Here is a 25277-nt window from a genome sequence, read left to right on the forward strand (position 1 = left end):
GTGGGAAGGTCCAATAAACAGTATTCAGTGCAGTTACACAAGAATGGAGTTAATACTCAGCATACACAGAGGCCAAGCAGGAATAACAATGCAAGATCCTGACTTTCCAGAAGAGAGGGAATATATACACAAGAAAGCATGAGACAGCAATCAGAGACATTAGTCAGACACAGAAGACAATGAGCTTAAATCAGTCAGTCTCCACCTACAGGCCAGATGGCAAACTGCAGGAGCTGTACAGTGTAACGGCATCCTGACAGAAAGGGCCTCATGTAGAGTTGGATACATTTTACGTAAAAAACACCTTGAAGTAAAATGCGCTAAAAAAATCCTGCAATCCCGTGGGTATGGTAAGCTGCACATATTTAAAAATACTGCATAAAATATGTATGGGGGAGCAAAGTACATTTAAAAAGTATGCTACACCTTTATGATTATCATGTGGTAGAGAGTAGCCAGCCATCATCATCAACTTGAGTGTTAATGTGTTTTAAAGTAAATAAATATATATTTTTTAAAAAATGCCCCACCCATCCCTAAAGTTCTACCAGTACTAGCTCTCATAGCCTAGGCTGGTTAGGGCAATTTCGAGTGGAGTCGAACAGCTCAGGGATGCCCAAAATGTCGCTAACAGCACTAGGCTGTTGCATGCTGAGCTCATAATGTCAACCAGTCCTAGCCCGTTAAACACGGCACTGAATTCCCTTTGGGAATCAGGCAGAGAAAGTTGAATGCAGGCCCCTCACCAAGGGAAAACAGCCCAGTCCTGAAAGCACTAGGACTCTTCCCACACCCCTGGGGTAGTGAGTGTGGAGTAATAAACAGTTCATTGATGTATATGTATTTTTGTTATGAGTGCACTACTGGTCCCAGCAATCCTTAGCAGACCTAAACTGCTTGGGTATGATTGGCAGTTATAGAACTACAAGTGCCAGCATGCATTTGACAGAGAGAGCTTCCAGGGCCCGCATTTCACCTATTTTGCCCTGGAAAAAAATCACTGAAATAAAAACAAAGACTCTGACAAAGTTATTTATATAAAATACTTCTCGCACATACCCTCTTTCACCTACTTATTGCTCACCTTACAGTAGGGAACAAACACAGAAATAAAGAAAGGGTATTAAAAGCAAACAGAGGGGTAAGAGGGCCTTGCTCGCAAGCTTACAATCTAGAACATTGTTCCAGCACAGTACAAATTAAACAGTACTGACTGTCTGACCATTTGTATTGTAGTGAATCAGCACAGGAGGGTAATGTGAGAGCCAAGACTCATATTTTTTTCTGTGCAGTTTGGCACAACATGTGTGTGACTGGGATACAAAAATAATCATTTTCGTATGGAATAATCCCTTCACCATCCATAGGTGCTTATGCTTTGCCCAGGGCTGGTGGGAGGGTGAGAGTCTGTCTTAGAGCTACCTGTAATCCTGCTAGTTGCTGCCCTTACTTGTCTGCAGGGGCGGATCTAGACATTTGTTGTACCCCGGGCCATTTTAGGGGGGGCAATTTAGGCCCCGCCCCCTTTCTGATTTCTAAGGCTGCCGGCAGCTGCACACTATGAGCAGGTCCGCTCGGCAGTGGCAGTGTGCTGCCCGGCTGCTCTGATTGTGTTTAAAACACAATCAGAGCAGCCGGGCAGCACACTGTCAATGCCGAACAGACCTGCACAGTGTGCAGCTGTCGACAGAAAACCCCTGCTAGGGGGGCGATCGGCCACTGGATCCGCCACTGCTTGTCTGTGACAGGTTGTTATTGAGGCAGTAGCTGGCAACATCACAGCACAAGGTAGGAAGCGCGCAGGGCGTGTTCAAGTTCATTTTTAATAATTATCGCCCCCTTTTCCTCGTTGTCAACTAATAAGGAAAGAGGTGTGTTTAATTTGAGCCTCAGGAAAAAATAAAAACAATAAGGACCTCATTTAGAGTCGGACGCAAAGTCCGTGTAAGAAGTGTAGGAGTGGGAGTGTGCCGCAGCTTGGTAGGGTATTACCAGTGGCAAGCAACCCCAGTTGCGTCCCACTCTTAATACCCTATGGAGCTGCGAGCAGTTCCTGCAGCTAGCTAACCGCTTGTGCCACCTAATTCCTGTCGCACAGCTTTAGCCCTGTTTTGACGTGTGTTGTGTCTGCGCCTCACTGCGACTAGGATGTACTTACATGGTGACGCCTTCACAATTCCGCGTTCCTCCCATTCTCTCGTGCAGAGTCGCAAGCTGTCCCAAGTGTTAATTGCGTCCAAGATGCAGGCGGATTTGGTGCTTGCTGCACATGCTGGTAGTGATTTTTTGTTGGATGAACCTAAAACGGACTTTGCGTCCAACTCTAAATGAGATCCTAAATGAGTGACATAATGTCACTCAGTGATTTAGGTGGCTTAGAAATATTGTCGCTCTTGGCGACTGCCTAAGTTCACGTAATGGCAGCACCAGCCATGCCTCTGCCTTGATATATATAGAACCTTATATTCTTCAATGAACTCAGCTTGAGCAGAGCACAATGGGGTAGACTTAACTATATCAATTAGACAGGACCTGCTTCCAAAAATTTGTTAACCTTTAAAGCGACCTGAGGGACAATCTAACAGCACGCTACAGGTGTTCTTCTTCTCAGAAATTACATTCCAGTGGGATGATGACATGTAGTGAGGTTACTCGTGTATAACAAAGAGATGGAGAGTGTGAATCTGCCATTGTTACACAGGTGATTTTCAATTGTGCAATTAAATCCCATGCAATTGATCATATAAGAAATACAGTGCTACTTTATGTGATTGTATGAGATTAATCATATGAGAATAATTACCCAAAACAAAAAAATGATACATTGAAATAAAAATCTTCCTGTGTTCACATACTCCCTTTCATTGATGTTATTCAGGGCCTGATCAACCACTAGGCTGACCAGGCTGCAGCCTGGGGCGCTGGGTCCCGGGGGGCGCGGCGCGGCGCTGCGGGTATTTTATTTTTATTTATTTATTTTTACATTTTTTTTTTCTTCATCTTCTGCCCTGCATATCTATAGGGAGGGGGGAACTGCCCTGCATATCTATAGGGAGGGGGAGAACTGCCCTGCATATCTATAGGGAGGGGGAACTGCCCTGCATATCTATAGGAAGGGGGGGGAACTACCCTGCATATCTATAGGGGGGGGGGACTGCCCTGCATATCTATAGGGAGGGGGGAACTGCCCTGCATATCTATAGGGAGGGGGGAACTGCCCTGCATATCTATAGGGAGGGGGAGAACTGCCCTGCATATCTATAGGGAGGGGGGACTGCCCTGCATATCTATAGGAAGGGGGGGAACTACCCTGCATATCTATAGGGAGGGGGGGAACTACACTGCATATCTATAGGGAGGGGGGGGGACTACCCTGCATATCTATAGGGAGGGGGGGAACTACCCTGCATATCTATAGGGAGGGGGGGAACTACCCTGCATATCTATAGAGAGGGGGGGAACTACCCTGCATATCTATAGGGAGGGGGGGGGACTAGTCTGCATATCTATAGGGAGGGAGAGGGGGGACTGTCATGCATATGTATAGGGAGGGAGAGGGGGACTGTCATACAAATCTATAGGGTGGGAGGGGGGGGCTGCCATGAAAATCTATAGGGAGGGAGAGAGGTTGATATGTATGAAGGAGGGCAGAGGAGGGGGGCTGATATATGTGACTGGGGGAGTTTTGATGTGACGGGGGGGGGGGATAGCTACAGAGTGGAGGTAAGGAAAATAGCTGCAAGGGGGATGGATGCAGGGTGGGAGGTAAAGAAAATGGCTGCAGCAGGGGTTAAGGAAAATGGCTGTGGGGGGGGGGGTTGTGGTTAAGGAAAATGGCTGCAGGGGGTATTTAAAAAATAGAGCAGCTTTGGGGGGCAGAATCTCATGATTGTGTGGTGGTCACATGGGTGGTCTCAGCAATTACTAGAATACTAAATATTAGTGAGATGGGGCTGGTAGAGGTTTGTATTTGATTGACAACAAATATTCAGATATTGCTTATATATGGCTGTCCAATGGGGTACTTTTAGCTGGCCATAATGGAGGGTTTTGTTTTAACTAAAGGGCCTAATCATTCAGGGTTTGCATTATAATAAATTTTTGCATTTTTAAAACAGGACGCCAACTTTCCAGAAGCCAGCGAGAGGATAACAAAGTTGCAAGAGAGAAGAGCAAGAACAGGTAAGAGACAATGGCACAATCTGTCTAAATTTGAATGCTGGAGAATACACCTGAACATTCATATTCAGGAGTGTTCCTATACACCTATATATTCGGAGGAGGGGGGGGGGGGGGGGGCTGCTGCGGCCGTATTAGCCTAGGGCGGCCAGAACCCTTAATCAGGCCCTGATGTTATTTAAACATTTTACTACCTTCCATCACTATATTGCCTAACATGTTTAATCAGTTACAGTCAGGAGCATAATAGGCAACTTGGCATAAATTTGAAGGGGGGGGGGTGAAGGGATGGTAGTAATACTTATCCACCCCCCATGTAGCCCCTGACATGCTCTTCTGAGTATATCCAGGGGTAGTGAAGCACCATTTGGGAGTTTAGTTCTGGCCCCTGCTCAAGCCCAGAAGAACAGAGCGGAGGCTCAAATGCCAGTTGGACTGGCACTGCCACCCCCTCATCTCCAGTGCACCCCCTGTGACAGCAATTTGCAATTCCAATCACTAGTAACACTGAGCAGGATAACTATTTACATGCATGGATCCATGAGTATTACAGGGAATTAATATATACAGTGTATAAAGTCATTATACACTTTATAATTGTTATGTGTATTTACTACTTACTATGCGTATTACATGCATACTCCGCACACATGCAAAAGGCATGTGGAAGAATTTGTCTGATAAAAGGAAATGGTAAATCCAGGGCTGGTGCTACCATTAGGCAAACCTAGGCAGCTGCCTAGGACACCAATGATTAGGGGGCACCTATCCGGGTGAATGAGTGGCATAATATCACTCATCCAGTGACTTTAATGTCCAAGCCGCACTCCCAGGTGGAATGTGGCCGCTGACATGGAGGAGAAATAGCCGGCAGTTACTTATCGGAGATGGGCTATGATGTCACTGCCCAGTACCCCTCTCCCAGACTGAAGGGAGCAGGAGATACTGCCCCACTACTTCCCATCTTTTAAGTGTTAAGATAACAAGCAGCAAGGGGATGAGCACTGCCTCCATATAAGGGGGCGCCACACTCCGATGCTGGGGGGAGGGGGCGCTTCTATTCACTTATAGTGAGAAAAACAGAAACCTAATCATGAAATAATCCCTAAGGCCTCATACCCACTGTGCAACCCACTGTATCCAATGTCACCATACCAGGATTTGCGGACCCTGTCTGCTCCATTTTTGTGTTCAATTCAAGGGAAACGCATTGAGGTTTGACGCATTGTCACTGATGTTTAAATAAACATTACACTTAAAATGTATTGATTTGTACTGTTCTTTTTATTGAGTAATATAAAGTACTCCTAGATCTGCTGGTAAGATACCTCACCCTAACCTTACCCTGGGTTTAAAATTCATGCTTTTACTATCGTTATTTAACACTTGTAAAAGCATGTAAATGTGTATGAGAATGGAACCTGTTGCATCCAATGAGCCTATACCCACTTAGGTGCCTGCAGACAGATGCGGTGGGGGCACGTTAGCATCTTATGTGGATGATATTTCATGTAGTACTGAAAAAGCATGCAAAGCAATACAATGCAATATACAGCATGACATATGCCCATATATGTTGCTGAATGTAACAGAAACAAAGTAATTCCAACTTATCAAGGACATATTGCCCTTAAAAACTGCTCATTAAAGGATGCAGTGAATGGCACGTTATTTATGTTTTCCTTCTGTGAGAGCAGTTGTATAAATACTGACAAAAATAACAAAGCACAATTCCTTAGAATGATCAAATAAAAATTGTTGCAATATACAGGGTTGGAAAAAACCTACAATGGGAATCAGGAGAGAAGTGCTGGGTTTACAGATATGTGTGTGTTGCACACTGCTCTTTAGCATTGAGGGGTTAAACTGGAGGGCTCTCCTTGTTCGTGACTTTATAAGTTACAATACTGTCTAGCTGTACTCCAACATCCACTCCGTTCTTTCAAGTCTTACCCTGAGAACAGACAGCCCCTAACATAGAAGAACATAGTGCAGAGAGAGTACCCATCTCCTTATTTGGGCAGATGGAGTCATATCTTCACAGTGTTTGTTCCCTTTCTCAGGATCATGCTTGGGAAGCCCCCAGCTACAGCGGCACAGTCCATACGGCTGGGAATCATCCACTTCCCATTGGGAGTAGGATGTTACTGATCATCAATCCAGATGTGAATGTTAGACACTGTAAAAAACAATATGTGTCACAAATAATAAAATAAACGTTGTTATCTAGCATCAGAGCGAAATAATATTATACTAAACATAAATCTAACAGCATTAGTTATATTTCCAATTAAAGTGTTACAGCTTGATGTCTCTATCAGTGAACGCTGATATCAAATATACCATAGTAAAATTTTACTTTTTTCAGTAATTTATCTGCAAAACTTTGCAGTGGTGAATTACATATTGTATTTCTACAGGAATGAAAAATTGCACTTTGGTTGATTACTTTTTAAATAATGACTTAACCTGTCAAACTGACTTGTAAATATGCAGTGACAGCTGACAGTATAGTGTATAACTGGCAGTGTAGAAGGTGCTCTGAGCCAGCCTGTACCTTAGAGAAGAAGACGGAATACCCAGCCCCTCCCTTCAGCTCTCCCTAGGCTCCATCCCTCCCACTGTGGAGATGGCTCAGTCTATATAGAGGGGCTGCAAACTGAAGGGGAATTTGGACTGTCCCAGCTGTGAGCTGTACAGGTTCCAGTCTCTGTCTTCAATTCAACCTCTGCTTAAGTAATTGGATATCTGTAAGTAGGCACTACAAAGATGTATGGTATTTAAAAGTATGACAGGTAGCATGAAAATATATGATGACTAATATATCTGATAATCATACATTCATTTATTATTATTATTATTATTATTATTATTATTACTATTATTATTATTATTATTATTATCATTTAACTAATATATATTTTCCCATGCACATACATATATATTCATAGATTTATTTGTGATTACCCTTAGCATGTAGGGTGAATATGTGTCAGTGACACTGTTTTAAATGTGATGTGTCGGGATAGTGGTACTGAGAGGGTCAGTTGTGTAAAGTGTCAGAGTGACTGTTTAGTAGTGAAAGAGTCCAGTGTGTACTGTCAGGTTAACTCTGTTATAGTGAAAGAGTTAATAGTGTCAGTATCTCATCACAAGAAGCATATAATATATATATATATATATATATATATATATATATATATATATATATGTTGAGGGCGATGGCTTACTGATGTAGAATACTGTTTTAAAAACATGTATATAAATAAACAATGAAAACATTGCAGAGGAAAGAAAATCTACAAGACATGGTAGCATTGATTTGAATTTGAATGTACATTTTGAGCATCTTCTTAGCGAGTGATTTGGGGTTTGCAAGAATTAATATGTTTAAAGTGCTTTTTCTGTAACTGTGTAAAACATCACAGTATGTGCAATATTCAATAATGGGAGGATGGAAGTCTCGGTAGCAAAGTATCTGTAAAATAACAATGACAGCTATAATTTAACAAGCATGCCATCCCAAATACATTTATTCATACTGCTATGTAATTGAACGATGGCTTGGACCAAACTTTTCATTTGCGATTAACCCTTTCACTGCCAGAGGGAGCAGCACTGCATGCTGGGATTGGAACATGATTTTTCCTGATGTGGAATCCTCAGCTAGGAGCATGTACATGTTGGCCTGGAAAACAGGAATGTATAGCAGTTCTTTGAATGCCACTTGGACCACTTGATGTTTTATTGTAGTTTCCTCAGGCTGATTTTTCCCCTAAAAGGTATTTGTTATGAATTAGTTATCGTGTCTTAAGGGTAACATGACCTTATATGGGCCCATGCACCAACATTATACAAGGACCACTGCTGGCAACTTGCTCTGAGCTTCAAACCTCAAGATATTTTTGTAGCTATTTATAATATATAACCATATACATTTGTTTCATTTTCTTAATCAAGAATGGATGAGTGAGAACTTGCAGCATCCGTAGTTTTGTTTCAAAAGGTCTATACTGTACCTCAGGAAATTGGTTGATTTTCCTGTTGAACATTAGAAAGGCATTCAAAGCATGTGGAAATACAAGGCTACTAATTGTCTGGGATTAAATGCATTTTAGAGTAGGATAGGCTAACCAGGTGTCTCGATAAGTAACAAGCAGAAGTAAGCTGACACAAAATGGAGTTGGTCATGTCACTGTTGCATATAGTTTTCCAGCATTCAGTGTTTTACATGTAGCTTGCACACTAGTCTGTATTACTTCTTCCAGTGGATTTAGTTATTTATTTTAAGGGCTAGATTTACTAAGCTGCGGGTTTGAAAAAGTGGGGATGTTGCCTATAGCAACCAATCAGATTCTAGCTGTCATTTTGTAGAAAGTACTAGATAAATGAAAGCTAGAATCTAATTGGTTGCTATAGGCAACATCCCCACTTTTTCAAACCCGCAGCTTAGTAAATATAGCCCTAAGACTTAAAACCGACCTTGCCAAGGACTTGGCATTTTCAATAAAGTTTCCAAGTAGGCCACTGTGGCCCTGTGAGTTTGCAGACTGTGGCACACTGTCCGTTAACAGGTTAATACCTCCTCTTTTACTTACGGTTTATGTCTCAGCCAGACGTGACACTGATCTGTTTGTACATTCCTATTCCACAGATTTCCTGTAGATAACACCCTTATTCTAACGTCAAAGAATAATGGGAGTTTTGCTTAAGATTAAGTCTGTCGGTGGGAATTCTTCAAAGGGGGTTTCCAAGCATAAGTTCCTTCCTTGTACTAATTAATGTAATTACTGGAAAAAAAGTAAAACAGTGGAAATTGAGTAAATAAAAGTGTAGGGATATGGATGCTGAAATTCAGATAGAGGATAGACCATCTCATTATGATGATTGCTGGTCTTTTGTTATCCATTGCACTTTGGTTGCTCTGCGCACTGTTTCACCCACAAAGTCAAACTACATCTTCACCATCCAGCCATAAGAAAACTACATCTCTTAGTATTGAGCAACATGGAGAAGCAAAAACTGTCAATAGCTTGTCTAACCCCAGTGCTTATTACACTGTGTTTGATTTTGCATCCTTCTTTAGAGAAGGGCTTATAGTTTTTTCTTTTATAGATTAAAAATTGTAGCTGTCTGTATGGCATGTTGAGCCTATATTTTATTTTTGTCTTCAGTACTATTATCGGGAATAGAGATGTAAAAAAATATATATATATTTTTTTAGTTATTTATATGGCCCTATGTATTACAAAGTGCTTTACAGAGAGTATTTAATGGTTCACATCAGTCCGTACCGGAGTAGAGCTTGCAAGCTATATTCCTTAATATTTGGATACACACACTAGGGTTAATTTATTCAGATGCCATTTACCCTACCAGAATGCCTTAGGCATGTCTGAGGACACCGGAACACCCAGAAAAAGTGCCGCAACCCGTGGTTGGAATCAAACTCATGACCCTAGCGCTGTGAGACAGTGATGCTGACCACTGTGCCACTGTGCTTCCTAAGCAGTAGTATCAATATTTATCAGACTTCCTGCTTAATCTGTTGGCAAAAAAAATATTTTGGAAGTGTTAACTTATTAGTGACTCAAGAATATTCAGGCAGTTGTCACCAAATGAACTTGTATGGCCACTCTATGATATTATTTCTTTTGATATGCTGATGCCTATGAAGTTTGTTTAAGGATCCTTGATAGTCACTGAACACAATTTATTGTACATATAAACCTGCAAAATTTCATTATTTTTAAAATCTATATTAGGAAAAAGGTAGCATTATATAGGAAAATTGGAATGAAATATTTGCTGGTCATTAGAAAGGAACTTACATCATACAAACTAAGGGCTAGAATTACTAAACTGCGGGTTTGAAAAAGTGGAGATGTTGCCTATAGCAACCAATCAGATTTTATTTATCATTTATTTAGCACATTCTACAAGATGAGAGCTAGAATCCTATTGGTTGCTATAGGCAACATCTCCACTTTTTCAAACCCGCAGTTTAGTAAATTTACCCCTAAATGTCTATCGTTTAGAGAGGCAGTTGCTTTTCTAATTCCCCTGTATTTCATTCCTTCTCTAATGTCCCTTCTTCGCACATGTTTCGTCCTAACTAGAAGATCACATATAATATAATCGTATACACCCTCTTGGTTGTTGGGTCTTATACTGTGTAAACCTTTGTCTAGTGAGTTATGTTTTAATTTTCACCTGTATTGTCTGTCCTTGTGTTTATGTAAGTGGAACATGAGTTTAATAGTTCATAATAAATATAAGTATCCCTTCTCTATATATAGAATTTTGATTCCTAGCAGCACACTGACCTGTATGTCCTTTGCTTCCGCTCCATGTGAGTCAAGCTTCTAATTTCTCATCACTCTTTCCTCTCTTCATTATCTCGGGATCTAACCCTTCCATTTTCTGTGTTTCTGTCTAGCCACCCACCACAATCCCAAACCTAAATCTTACAAGCTTTCAAAACCATTAGATGCTGAGGATCACTCATAGAATTCAAATATTTTTATTGCACCAAGGATCACTTTAAAGCTTTCACTCCACTTCCACTAGTTTTCTTTGGGCTCTATTATAACTCTTTCCTGTGTAAATGGTGCCGAAATTATGATTATTACTGTTAAATGTCATTATTCTGGAAAATGGGAGAGTAATATAAAACTAGGATATATTGTATAGTAAGCTGGACAATATTGAAATTGTACAGTTAATATCTGTACTGGTGAGGATGCAATGGTGAGTGTGAAAAACTACATGGCAGATTTTAAGTAGTGGATGATACAAATATGAACTTAAATTAATTTCGAAAAATATTAGATTGGATAGGAAACAGGTTTTATTTATTTTCCTCCTATATACTGTGTAGTACTGTAGAGTAAATATGACGATAACAAGTAAATAACATTATGTTAACTAACTTCATTATTCTATTCTGGTCAACATTGAGGAAAGAGTGAAGAGTGAATTTATATGCCAGAGAGAGAACATTTATTAATCTTAAACATATGTGTTTGTGTTAATCTTCTGCTATTTATTGTTCTTTAATGAAACATTTCTTGCTCTCTTTAGGAGACCTTTAAGTCAAAATGTCACAACAACCACTGACCGAGGATGAGAAATTCCTCTTTGTGGACAAGAAGTTCATAAACAGCCCTGTAGCCCAGGCAGATTGGACGGCCAAAAAACTGGTTTGGGTCCCTTCCGAGAAACATGGATTTGAAGCTGCAAGTATCAAGGAGGAGAAAGGTGACGAGGTCCTTATTGAATTGGAAAATGGAAAGAAAATGACAATAGGCAAGGACGATGTCCAAAAGATGAACCCCCCCAAATTCTCCAAAGTGGAGGACATGGCAGAGCTGACTTGCCTTAATGAAGCATCTGTGCTGCACAATTTAAGAGAAAGATATTTCTCCGGCCTTATTTATGTAAGTCAGTGAACACATTTTATGATAATTGATGCAAAATGTTTTATTGTATGTAATCCAATATAGGGCAGTTCTATATGAGGCTGAAGAGGTTTATAATTTGTGAGGTTATTGAACTAATTTGTGCATAATATAGAGCTAGCTCCTGGCTTAACAATGGGAATAAATACAAACAAAATAACATGTTATCACAGAGCAGAGCATAAAAGCCCAAACATGTACGGTGGTTCTCAAGGGTGCCAAGGGTGGTAAAAAGTGCCAGGCCTCCCTTGCTGGCATGGCATTGGCAGGTTTTGTGAAGACTCCATCCACCCGTCTATAAACCCAGCTGAGCCAGATTGTGAGTGAGGGAAAGTGAGTGTGAGGACCAATAGCTTCTTATTGGGTGGCATCTTCATTCACCATTGGGCTGCACCCAAGCTGTGCGCACAGCCTAGGGGCCCCAAAGAAATGACTATACCAGGGCCCGAGAACCCTCCTGGCGGCCCTGGTTTCTCTTGCTGTTTGTGCTACCAGGCGTTTAACTACAGGAGTCGCACTGGCGACTCCTCTGCTCCAGATGAGGTTTTAGCGCACAACAAGATAAGTTCTAATTTAAGATGTATGCCAAAATAAATGCCCAGTATGTTGACAAATTTGTTTTTATCACTTGGAAACTCCCGTCCAGTAGATTCTATGCAGTTCAATTTCTCCCTTAATTACATATGGGCTCTTATTAACTATAGCAAGTCTTTAGTCAAGTATTGCCGGGACAATCCTCTACCAGGCCCGTTATGTATAGCTCATCAATCATGGACCTCTGTTACCCTATTTACGAGTCAATGTGAAATCTATAATAATAGGCCTGATATAAACTTGGATGCACATGTGTTCCTAGTAATTTAGCATGTTATGTAAATGAAGTATGCTGCACACATGCACAACTTGCAGAGTATTCTGAGCTCAACATATCTAACAGTTGCAGCCCCTTGCGATTCGGGGAGCGAAATAAGGGTATTTACATGCATAGAGTAAGAGTGTGAAGATGCAAGTTAACCACACACCACCGAGCCGTGCACAGATATAGGGTCAGAGGTGCATCTTAAATATGTTTTTCTTAGGAAAATATTTTGTTCCTATGCAAAGTAGAAGAAAGTTCTACACACAAACATAAACATTTGTAGCAGAAAATAAGATTTTTAAAAACTTACAAACTTTACATTTTGTTGCCTCTAAAACCTGTGCCTGATGCAACTGCCTCATTACAAGAACTTCCCTGAGCAAAGTCCATATTTATTATAAACATTTGTAGTATTTACACAAATATTTGATTAATTAAATGCAAGTGAAAGGCCAATGACATTGTTTATACAGAGGGAGACTTTCATGAAGATGATCTGTTTTGCTGTTTGATAAAGGATAAATCACAGTTTATTTTACACCATAGTAGCTTTGTTAGAAAACAAATAATTATAGTTAATACACAAAGAATTCTTCTATGTAAATCTTAATTATACATATGGGGCCTGATTCATTAAGAAACTTAACTTGAGAAACTTCTTATTTCAGTCTCCTGGACAAATCCATGTTACAATGCAAAGGGGTGAAAATTAGTTTTCTGTTTTGCACATAAGTTAAATACTGACTGTTTTTTCATGTAGCACACAAATATCAACTTTAGATTTCAGTGTACAAATAAGGTATCAAGTATTTGTATGCTACATGAAAAAACAGTCAGTATTTAACTTATGTGCTAAACAGAAAACTAATTTTCACCCTTTGCATTGTAACATGGTTTTGTCCAGGAGACTTAAATAAGAAACTTCTTAATTTAAGTTCCTTAATGAATCAGGCCCATGGATCTCATCTACATAGGGTGCTTATAGATATAAGAGTGATTGTTTTTGTCATATACAAAAATAATTTTTGGTTAATAATAAAACAATTATATTTAGGTAATTGTTGAGATACCGCAGCTATTGAGGTGGGTGGGAACGTTTCTTTTAATTTGTTCCCCTCATTATTGTGTTCTGAAAAATAATACTCTCATGTCAGATTCACTCAACCTGACTCTCCAACTGTTTTTGAGTTAAAACTCTGTATTTGCAGAGTGGTTGAGATTGCTGGGACTTGTAGTACAACAAAAGTTTGAAATAATTAGATTAATCATGCACTCTCACTCTCCCATAATAGGGGGGTATTCAATTGTTAGCGTTAACGGAAAAAAACGAGCGCTCAAAAAATATTACCGTTTATACGGTAATATTGCGCGAGAAAAGCGTTAATGCGGTAGTTTACTCGCGGAATTTCAGCTCGCCGGCGAGCTGAAATTCCGCGAGTAATTACCGTATTAACGCTAAGATTTTTTGAGCGCTCGTTTTTTTCCATTAACGCTAACAATTGAATACCCAGAATGTAAAGGTAACAACTGATGTGCTTGCACAATTGTCCTCCTGAAAGATTATCATAGCTGTACTTACATTCCTGAAGGCTTGTGAAATATATGAATGCTGGTATGGGCTAGACAATGTTTCGAGGAAAGAAAAACATTTTAGTGTTTTAATTACCATTGTATTAAATTGTGCTCTAGTATACTTTTTTTGGTTGTATTATGCTATATTTTTTAACGAGAGACAGTGGTGTCTTTTTTAGTATCTGACAGGGTGGTGCATTGGGATGAGGTTGGGATGGGGCCAAGTGCAGGCTAATGCTAGGTTTATTTTAAATTAGGAGAGGAGGAGGTCAGAAATGAAGTAGAGAAGATGTAAGTATTGTCAGTCCCTAGCATAGATGTATAATGTTCTACCTACCATGGTACCATAGTGAAAATATTACCTTTCATGACCAATGTCAAAAATTGTCAAAGAGAAGGATATATTTTACAGCTGTTTAAGCAGGTATTCATACCAATATATGTACTGTAAAGAGACTGTACACTGCCCGAAGTAGTCCCTGCTCTTTTCTCAATGCTATTAAAAACAAGATTGGACCTGGAGGCAATTGTCCTTCTGCAGACCCTGCCGACACTTTTTGGGTCATGAATTGATTTACACAAAAAAATATATGTTTCGCCCCAGATTCTCTGACAACTTATTAACTTCTGTAGTATAACATATTTGTTTACAATATCTGACCTACAGATTACATAATGCCAGGTGAAATATTTTGACAGTACTGATCTAAGTCATAGTCCTCTAACATATACAGTCCTGAGAGAGTTTGGTTACAACATACTCCTGAGTTTTCATGATATGAAATTGGCCATGAGGTTAATAGCTGAACACATATTCTTTTGTACGCACCGATATTTTGGTGAATCATCCTCACTTAACCACGGTATGTAAGAAAACACAACAATCGCTTTATTTGTTACTTGCGTGTCTCCAAGTGGGCACCTTTTCAAGAATGTCCTTCAAGTATAATGATGTTAACAATTACAATTAAACCCCTTGGATACTTTGTTTCACTGGTTGCATAATATGATCCTGTCATTATCATAATTTCTTTTCAAAGTCAGGACATGCTCCACCTCACCTTTCTAATACTTTAGGCTACACGTGATTCATATCATGTACTGTAAGCCCATATCCAGCAATGAGGACTGTCTGTTCAGAATTCCACTTTGCCGAAAGGACATTGTAGTCTGCCAAGATAGTTGTCACCTATGTAAAACTCAACGCTATGTAAGACTCAACTGTGAATTGTATAATTCCTGCAGAAGTACCCAGTACACCTTCAAGCACAATGTTGTATCCAAGTGGGAAATTACATTTCAGAACTTTCCTTCCACACTAAAGTCAGGCTTAATTGGCCATGACACATGTGTTGTACAGTTCTTTGATCAGTACAAGAAGAATGCATATTGTTTGTATAAAAGAACCGGGAGCTATGCATTGCATAGAACAAAATGGGCCTAAATTATGATACGCACCACAAAACACCTTGGTTTTGCACTTGTTCACCAGGCTGGTCTTCCCAGTACATTTGAGAGTGGATACATACTCTCTGCTCTTCGGGGACACCCCTCACAACTAGAAGTGCATCTTGCTGCGCAGAGAGGTGATAAAATCTCCAGAGGGTCATTGTGAACATGTGTAAATACGACCACGTTCATGCTACTGACACTTTAGAATCATGAGAGTGTGATGATATCAGATGCAACTTAGATGTCCAAAATTAATCCTATTACAGGTATAGGAGAAAACACAAGGCCCCCTAGCTATGAGCCATTGCAAAAATCAAGTGTTTAAAAATGGCTGTGCCCTCTTCACTCCTTCCACCATGTTATCTCATTTCAGTAATCCGGCATCGTAAAAATAAAACCTTTCTCTACTGCTCTGTAAAACTAGCACTGAAGCTCCAACTCTCAGCCCGGAATGCCCTACCTCCATCTATATCCTCACTCTGGGCGATGTAGACTTATGCTCCTCCGCAAATGCCACCATCTCACTCCGCAAAACCATAAGCTTTGGCCACTCACAGTGCAACTAAGGAGGATTTTGGTCCTTTTGGTGCTTCAGAATTAAGACCCCTTCACTTCAAAAGAGAAAAGCATTAACATGAAACTTTATATTTCTAACATTGATTACATTACACTGACCTATAATGGAAAGCATAGTATATAGAGAAGCATCTGTTTATACTAGGTCATGTAAATATTTAGAGAATTATATTAACGTCTAATTCCCATATTTTCATTGGACATCCATAGCAAAATATACTGTAAATAAACAGTTTGCACCTTAAATACTTTCTATCTTGTCATGGTATATTTACCATATAATAAATTACCATAACTTCTACCAAGGAGATACATTCCATGGATACACAGATTCCAAAAGCACGCTCGTGGTTGTGGAAAGGGATGTCTCTACTATAATAAAAATATTTGGCAATTGTCTCCCCAAAGCTGGACAAATGGCTCTCAATGGCTTGCTATATTAAGAACATGGGGCCTGATTCATTAAGGATCTTAACTTGAGAAACACGTATTTCAGTCTCCTGGACAAAACCATGTTACAATGCAAGGGGTGCAAATTAGCATTCTGTTTTGCAGATAAGTTAAATACTGACTGTTTTTTCATGTAGCACACAAATATCAACTTTAAATGTCAGTGTACAAATAAGCTATCAAGTAATATGGTTTTGTCCAGGAGACTGAAATAAGAAGTTTCTCAAGTTAAGATCCTTAATGAATCAGGCCCATGAGCTTTAGACAAATTCTACATAGTTGACAATATTTGATAACAATTACAGGGACACTTTGCTGTTAAGCCAGTGCATCCATGCAGGTAGTCCTCGCTTCTGTCTCAGCGGACCTTACTCCTACAATCCTCATCATCTCATGTGTACTGAAATCATGGTTTTTTAAATACTAATTTTCAATAAATATTGACTTAACCTGAAGTACAGAAAAAGAACAATTTTAGTAATTTTTGTACCGAGTTAAAATTGAAATGTAGGAACACCTCTGAGGATTAAAATATCCAGTGACAAGTCTTTAAATCCTGGGACTGTTCCTTGAAATCATCAGTCTCCGTTGATCAGCTATGAATGACCACATGATAATTCATGTTCCATCAATAAACATTCTGTTGCAGTTAGCATCCTAATTCTTGTATACTGGATCTAACCTTACTTTACACCTTAACATGAATTTCCAGATAAAGCAGATGTTTGTTATTGTTTATTATAAATATAAATAATAAAATAGCTCATAGCTGACAGAATATTATGATAAAAATCCAAAATATATGAACAGAAAATATATACATATCATGCATGACCATTTTAATGTTTGTCAGTTTCACTAATCTGATCCCAATCTCCCAGCCAGTGTAATTAGTGAGAATACACACCACAGATAATGATCTGTAACAGATATGTTACTACATTTTAAAACATGTTTTACTCCAGCTACTTTGCTATGTTTATGTGGATCTACTTACCTTCAGATATATTCTAAGCCAGAAAGAGATGAGCATTCCATGGTTCTCCCTGATCTGCCCAAATCTCACCCAAATTCAGTGATTCTACACTATCATATTTATAAGCCCTACTTCTTTCTGACCACAGAAAGAGGACTATGAGGCTGTTGGAGAATATTGGAGAATATCAGTGCTGAAGTACTCAAGCAGCTCAGGACAGAAATGTGTGTAGTGAATGATGGTCATGCTATGTGTCCAGCCAGGTGCCATATTAACTGCCCACACTTGGCTATAGCTGTTTGAATTTCCCAGATTGCTTTACTCAGCGTTCCACTTTTTTATTATTACACATTGCCTTTGTCTTTCATAACCATGAGATTTCCTTATTTCAGACTCCTGCAGTTCCTACTCACCATTGTTTTGGCTAGTTAATGAGGAATGGTCAATTCTCTATGGCTCAATAATTTGGAGAGCTTTCAATGAATACAGGGTGCAGTGCAAGTATATCAAGTACTGTAATTGACTGGTTTACCATGCTGTCCAATCAGTATCCTCAAAGCATTTGTACTGCTCACATTCATTCAAGAGTGTCAATCACTGACCATTAAACAGCCAAGGCAAGTGTGAGTACAGCAAAAACGGTGGGGTTACTGGATATGGAAACCCTGTGGTTTTGATAGTTGAGGCAGGGGAAAGGCTTTATTAGTTTTATATGATTAAAAAAACAACAAATTTAAGTTTAGTTAATAGTCTTTAAATTCTATAACATTCTATAGTATTCTCTCCAAACTTAATAACAGCAGAGACTGGCAAATACTATGAGGTAACAATGGGAGTCCAGGATTAGGGACTATCAACAAACTGCTAGATGGTAAATCGGTTGTCCAAACATGGACAACCAATTAATTAATGAGTGCACGATAAAGAAGAGCTTCAAACCATGGTCTAATGGAGCTATTTGAGGAGAGGGTTGAAAAACTCTTGTGTTGGCCACTAAAAGTCCTGTTGGCTGAAACCTTCTCTTCAGCCTCAGTAGAGCTGTCATTATTTTTTGCTGGAGTGCCATAGCATAATATGTAGTTCTGCAGCATCTGGAATGTTAATGCTCGTCTAATCTTGCTACGTAGGGTATGTACCTGCGTCATACATCGAGACAGTTGTCTTGTCGTTCCCCTGTAACAAACATATTCCCATTTATGTTCTTTCTCTTTCTAAATACCAAGCAAACCATACATACCAGCACTTTAAACAAGACTTACTTTGTTCTCCTTATAAGGGCATGCAAATCCTGCTACCCTTATGTGAAGTCTTCTCTCAGGTGCCAAAAGAGGGAATAACTATAGCAATGATGCTTTTGTATGCAAAGAACAAACAGTAACCTAAAAATATTTATACAGTAACATCTTATTTTATAGTGCAATCATTTTTTATAAATATGACGAAAGTCTGGGTTCCTTGTTTCAATGAAAATATTGTGTATTTAAGAAATTGTAACATTAAACTTTGCTGTAGAAAATGGACAGTATAGGGTCAGAATTTGTACAATGTAGACACAGTTCAAATAACATTGACGTTACCCAATATACTTATTTATAAAATGTTTATAATGCTGGATGATCATATGTCTATTGGTAATATTTTTGATAATTTTACCCTGGTAAATGGATATATCTCTTCTGCGTGTTTTACAGACATATTCTGGTCTTTTCTGTGTTGTGGTTAACCCCTACAAACTACTTCCAATTTATTCCGAGAAGATCATTGACATGTACAAAGGAAAAAAGAGACATGAAATGCCCCCTCATATCTATGCAATAGCTGACACCGCATACAGGAGTATGTTACAAGGTAAGCTTGTCTTTGGTACATAGTCTACATGTTACTACATCTTCAAAACAGTGATCGGAGGTCACAAGTTAAATAAATGTTAGGCAGCACGGTGGCTTAGTGGTTCGCAATCCTAACCTGCCAATGGCTTATCTGTATGTTCTCCCTGTGTTTGTGTGGGTTTCCTACGGGTGCTCCAGTTTCCTCCCACATTCCAAAAAGATACTAGTAGGTTAATTGGCTGCTATTAAATTGACCTTAGTCTCTCTCCGTCTCTGCATGTGTCTATTAGGGAATTTAGACTGTAAGCTCCAATGGGGCAGGGAATGATGTGAGTGAGTTCTCTTACAGCACTGCGGAATTAGTAGCGCTATATAAATAGATGATGATGATGATAGTGAAAGGAGCTGCCGTTATCATAGATTCCAACTGTCCATGAACATGGTTATCATGGGAGCTGTAGTACACTGAGGTCAACCATGGCATGCTCACATGAAGTGCTTAGCCAGAGAATGGCAAGGCATGCTGGGGATTTTTAGATTTATAACAATTGAATAGTTGTGTAATCCTGGTTTTTATTGTTAAATATCTGTATGTAACAAGTGTTTTGTTTATAATGATGGGTATATTTCTGAAGTTAAATTCTCAGGCCCCATTTTTATCTCTGCATGTCTCATATAAGGTCATTTGTTACTTGAATCTGTATCATTGGGTGGTGTTGGCTTCAAAGAGTTAAACTATATTCAGTTCCATATGCTCTTAGATAAAAATGGTAAGGAATCTATGCTGAATCTGTGACTTGTTCCCAGTGTCACACAAAGCTATGGAGACATCCAGTATAAAAGTCAGTCCCTTGAAAGCTAGTGGTGCTTTCCGAGCTCTGTTTCCTTTTTTGGTGGGAATCAGAAGTTAAAGAGGCGTAATAAATCTTTAGGAATAGTTTGGCAGAGGGTTTGTGTGAAGATAGTATTCCTAGTTTTATTACAATGATGTTCATGTAAACCTTGTCCACATTACACTAGAACGATACATTAAAATACCAGGAATTGCTTTGACCTTTATTTTGTATTCATGGCTTTAGTCTTTTTGCATGTTTTTTGTTTTTTAAGTTATAATAACTGCTGACCTATCTGATAAGAGCATTTATTATTCAATGCAGATGGATTTAGAGGGGCAGTTTTAAAGGCAAAACATTTTACACAATAAAAGGACAAGGATTAAGCCATTTTTAGAAAAAATATAGTTGGTTTATTTCATTAACACAAACATTTTCTCATTTCTACTAATCTTGTAGATCGTCAAAGCTGTTTTATTTCTGTAGGATTTTAGGACCATACAACAAATCCCTGACAGTCCTACTTTTTCACAGAACAATCCCAAATTCCCAGATATCTTGTCAGGGCCCTTATGTAGTGTCCAACAGTGACAAAAACACACATATATGGGTTTTGAAAGAGACCGTGCCCCCTCCCCTGTCTTCTCCGGGTCTTCTAGTAGCGGTACCCCATACTACTCTGGAAGCTATGAGTTTGCAAATTCCTGTGGGCAGTAGGTGTCTGGTCTGTTATATAGAGACAAGATCTCTGCAGGCTGGAAGTAGTCTGGATGGACGGGCGATGAGCTGAGTGGACTGTGGCATGGTCTGATGGACCCTTACGTATTTTATTCCTGATTGTTGCGATGTACATGTTAAATACTCCTGAGCACTTGACAATTTATATCCCTCCATGTTTATATGTGGTTAGAGTACTGATCAAAACACGCACTTCTGCCTTTTGTATCTCTTCCTATGTATTACCCATAGATTATAAGCTTGCGAGCAGGGCCTTCTCACCTCTTTGTTTGTTTTACCCAGTTTGTTTATTAGTTTATTATGTTTGTCCCCAATTGTAAAGCGCTACGGAATATGTTGGCGCTATATAAATAAATGATGATGATATTACGCTTATATATACATAGGCCCTCCCACTTTATATATGCATAGGCCCTCCCACCTTATATCCTCATAGGCCCTCCCACCTTATTATTTCAGAGACAGAAAGATAAGGTAATGACATTGCCATCCATGTATGTTCCCTTGGTTTTATACTGGTTGAGTGCAGTGCTGCTTTAGTACATAAAAGAGTGACTGGTATCTAATAAAAATGGGTATGATTGATGTGGACTTATCATGAAAACAGATTAGCATGAAACGAGTGAACACCACTAATGGCATTATATGTGGAACACTATCAAACACATGTTTTAAAGTTGCATTAATTTAATGCATTAATTTGAAAGCAGTTATTATTAAACAACCCATTCTTAAAGAAAAACTATAGTAAGTAGATGTAAATGAAACAAACACTCCATCATTTTCTTATGATTTTCGTTGGCACAAAAACTGTTTATGTCAAAAGGCTGCTATGTATTTATTGTCAGTAATTCACTGTAGCCTATTCTTACTGTTCCTACTTGCCGCTATCCATCAGTTTGCTGAGTAACTGCTGAAAGCTCAATTAACTCTTCCTGTCAAGAAACCACTTTTACAACTTGCCGTGTGTTATGACGAGATAAGATAGACACAACACCAAAGCAAACTATCTGACACTCTGCTGAACCAGATTATAGAGAGGCAGATACTTCACACACTAATTAATTATAACCACAGCTATATCCACAATTACTTGCAATTTAAGACCATAAAAGATTATACTTATCAGTATCCTGTTTTACAATTGTGTTATAAATGTCTCTTGAACAAATAATTAAATTACTTTACCTAGTCTCTGTTCTTGTAAAAAGATTTTTTGCAGCTTAGATGGAGGGTGGCAGATGGATCCATGTACCAGTTTCTCAACACTCAGCTGCTTTCAACAGACCATGTTTTCATTATCTCTCTGTGAGATAATTACTTACTCAATCAATTAGATTTATTTATGCATTAAGGATATGACCAGAAACACATTCATGTGATGGAATGTGGAAGATCGTTCCACAGCTGGGGAGCAGCCCAGGCAAAGTCCTGGAGACAGGAGTGGGAAGAGGTGATCAGTGAAGTAGTGAGGTCGCGGATAGAAGTGTAGGTAGAGATCAGATTGGAGATGTAGGGAGGGGAGGATTGATTAAGAGCTTTAAAGGTGAGGGTGAGGAGTTTAAACAATCAGCTTGGAATGAATTCATAGATAGATAAAATGTATAAGAGCTAGGGCAACAATATATATAGAGCCCAATTAAGTCTATCGTCACTCTAACAAATATAGGATATTAGGAATTCAATAGTTCAATACGGGAAACTTCTGAACAGAAATTAATTGAAGAAACTGTATTGTTGGTGTGTGAACTAACAGAGAGAAATTTATATACTCTAAATTTATAACCACTAAATCCTGCTGCTGGACAAAATTATAGAGTTAATGGATGAATCCGTAAATAAATTAGAAGGGAGTAAGACTTATATTTATTCTTAGTAAAGATCTGTTGACTTACAGGCATAATAAATAATGAATTGAAAAGCGGTCTGAGAATAAACACACAATTACTTTACTCAGGCAATTAATAAACATCTATATATACAATTGTTTTACTATAATAACTTACATAATAATACATTCGTCCAAAAACAAAATTAAATAAATATTTATTTAGTTACATGTTCAACATTTTTCACTTGTTCTATCTAAAAGCACATTTACAAAATATTTGAAATATTTATATTTTTTGCTAAGGCCTTTAATTTGAGACTCGTGATACTTTGAAGTGTGTTGATGGCATGTTTAATAGAGATCAATATAGTATACAACTTTTATTCACATATTATTCTTTGGGATCTGAGTGCCTCCAAGTAATAATATTATTTTTGCTTATGTGCTGGACATCTGATATAGCTGAGCATTCACAGAGATCTTTATGGATACCAATGGTCTATATGATTATGTACCACCACACCATAGTTAAGTCCTCTTCCTTGCATTATTTTTTGTATACTAGACTCTGCCTAAGTCTGAAGAGAACACACAGAAAGAGATCATACTCATTTGTATCTATTTTTTTTATACGTTTATAGAGAAATTTGTTTTGTTTTGTACATAAAATGTAGTAATATATTTACATGTAGTGGTAAGTGTTGTTATAGAACAGTGGTTCTTAACCAGTGGTGCGGACAAAATTTCAGGGGTGTGAGTCGTCCCACATGAGTTCATGGGTCATGAGTTCGATTCCCGACCATGGCCTTATCTGTGTGGAGTTTGTATGTTTTTCCTGTGTTTTCGTGGGTTTCCTCCGGGTGCTCCGGTTTCCTCCCACGTTCCAGAAACATACTAGTAGGTTAATTGGCTGCTATCAAATTGACCCTAGTCTGTGTCTGACTGTCTGTGTGTGTATATTAGGGAATTTAGACTGTAAGCCCCAATGGGGTAGGGACTGATGTGAGTGAGTTCTCTATACAGCGCTGCGGAATTAGTAGCGCTATATAAATAGATGATGATGATGATGATGATGATGAAAGCTCATGTGCGTTAAAAGTCTCCAGAAAATATTATATTCAGAATAAGTGATCAGAAAATCCTGAACCCAATCACACACAGCTTTGCTTGCTTAAGACCAAGTAAAATAAACTATTAAAGTTTGCCTATTCCTGTTACTCTTAATTTGCACAAAATAATAAACCACCCACAACATACAATACCATTTTCAGCTGAAGCAAAGGCATATTCTCACCAAAAAGTGTTTTGTTGTGGAAAAAAATGATCATCTGACCAAAATTATTCCATTTTCTGCAATCTCTGGTTTCTAGATCCTTAATTTCTGTATGGGAGTTTTTCATCCTCTATGTTAATCCTGAGCTTTTCTTTTATTTTAGTCTCTGTCTTATGTTGAACATCCCAGTATATATTTCATAGATTGTAGCAATTTATAGCAGATGATCATTTTTTAACCTAACCACATAAAAGATCAGCCAGTATATCATAATTGGCACTTGTCGATGTTGTGGAGTTTCCTTATGAGTTTAGTAATATAAATACCAAAAATGGTGTATTTAACATGAGTGCAGATAACAATATTCTAAATATAATGCTCCCTACGGGTTTGTTATCTTTTGTAGTAAACCACAAACAACAAAGGGGCCATATTTATTCTTATTGTTCTGACATCACGTTCTAAGTTGTATACATCTGCAAATGGTTTAGATCTGTAATTGGATATTTAAGAACATTATGTACCATACAGTGGCGGTCCAAAGCCACCGCTCCCCGTCTGATGCCGCCTCATCCTGCTTGAGGCTCCAGGTCTGCTGTGTCCAGTGCATGCGTAGTGGATGCATGTGCTAGACCTCACATGCTCAGTAGACCTCACATGCTCAGTAGACCTCACATGCTCAGTAGACCTCACATGCTCTGTAGACCTCACCTTTCTCTGCTCCTTTGAAAGCTGGGAGGCTAGAGCAGCATCACCGAGCCCCTACCAAAATGCTGCTATGGGGCCAGTGATGCACTGTTCTGCCACTGGTACCATAATAAGGTTTTCTTTAGGTGTTGACTTTGTGATTGTGCTTGTTTTTATATGTATAATCACAAATTTGTAGACAATTTTTAATCTCTGTATAAATTGTTTTATATACATATAGGGCATTTATATTGCCATGTAGCTGGTACCATGTATAAAATGGGATTAACCAACCACAGGCTTATTTCTTCTCTGTATAAAGTGAGCTACACTTCTGTATTTACCACCGGTATTAACAGTGCTCAAACTTTAATTTAATTTGGAACTTGCACAGTAAGTTATATTGACAATGTTTCACTACTTGAATGACAGGTTTTCCCATGGCAAGTAAACAGCTCCATTATGGACAACAATCTTCTCTTTAACTAATACTTTACCCACTGGACATTGAAAGCATGCATGGGCCAGTTCTAAGATAGGATCTCTCTTACAGGTAACTGGT

At 38.8% G+C, this 25277-nt stretch overlaps 1 protein-coding gene across 3 annotated transcripts in view; it reads left to right on the plus strand.

Moving 5' to 3' along the window:
- The first annotated feature begins 6827 nt into the window (after positions 1–6827).
- The window catches only part of MYH11 (myosin heavy chain 11), a 95266-nt gene continuing 76816 nt past the window's right edge, over positions 6828–25277 (plus strand). For all 3 annotated transcript variants that reach the window (XM_075179759.1, XM_075179760.1, XM_075179761.1), the window contains exons 1-3: positions 6828–6929; positions 11263–11618; positions 19216–19372. In XM_075179759.1, the coding sequence (XP_075035860.1) occupies positions 11280–11618; positions 19216–19372 (496 nt within the window). In that variant the 5' untranslated portion in view covers positions 6828–6929; positions 11263–11279. The remainder of the gene's footprint in view (positions 6930–11262; positions 11619–19215; positions 19373–25277) is intronic.

The sequence above is a fragment of the Mixophyes fleayi genome, chromosome 7 (assembly GCF_038048845.1).
Source record: "Mixophyes fleayi isolate aMixFle1 chromosome 7, aMixFle1.hap1, whole genome shotgun sequence".
In the NCBI taxonomy this organism is placed as follows: domain Eukaryota; kingdom Metazoa; phylum Chordata; class Amphibia; order Anura; family Limnodynastidae; genus Mixophyes; species Mixophyes fleayi.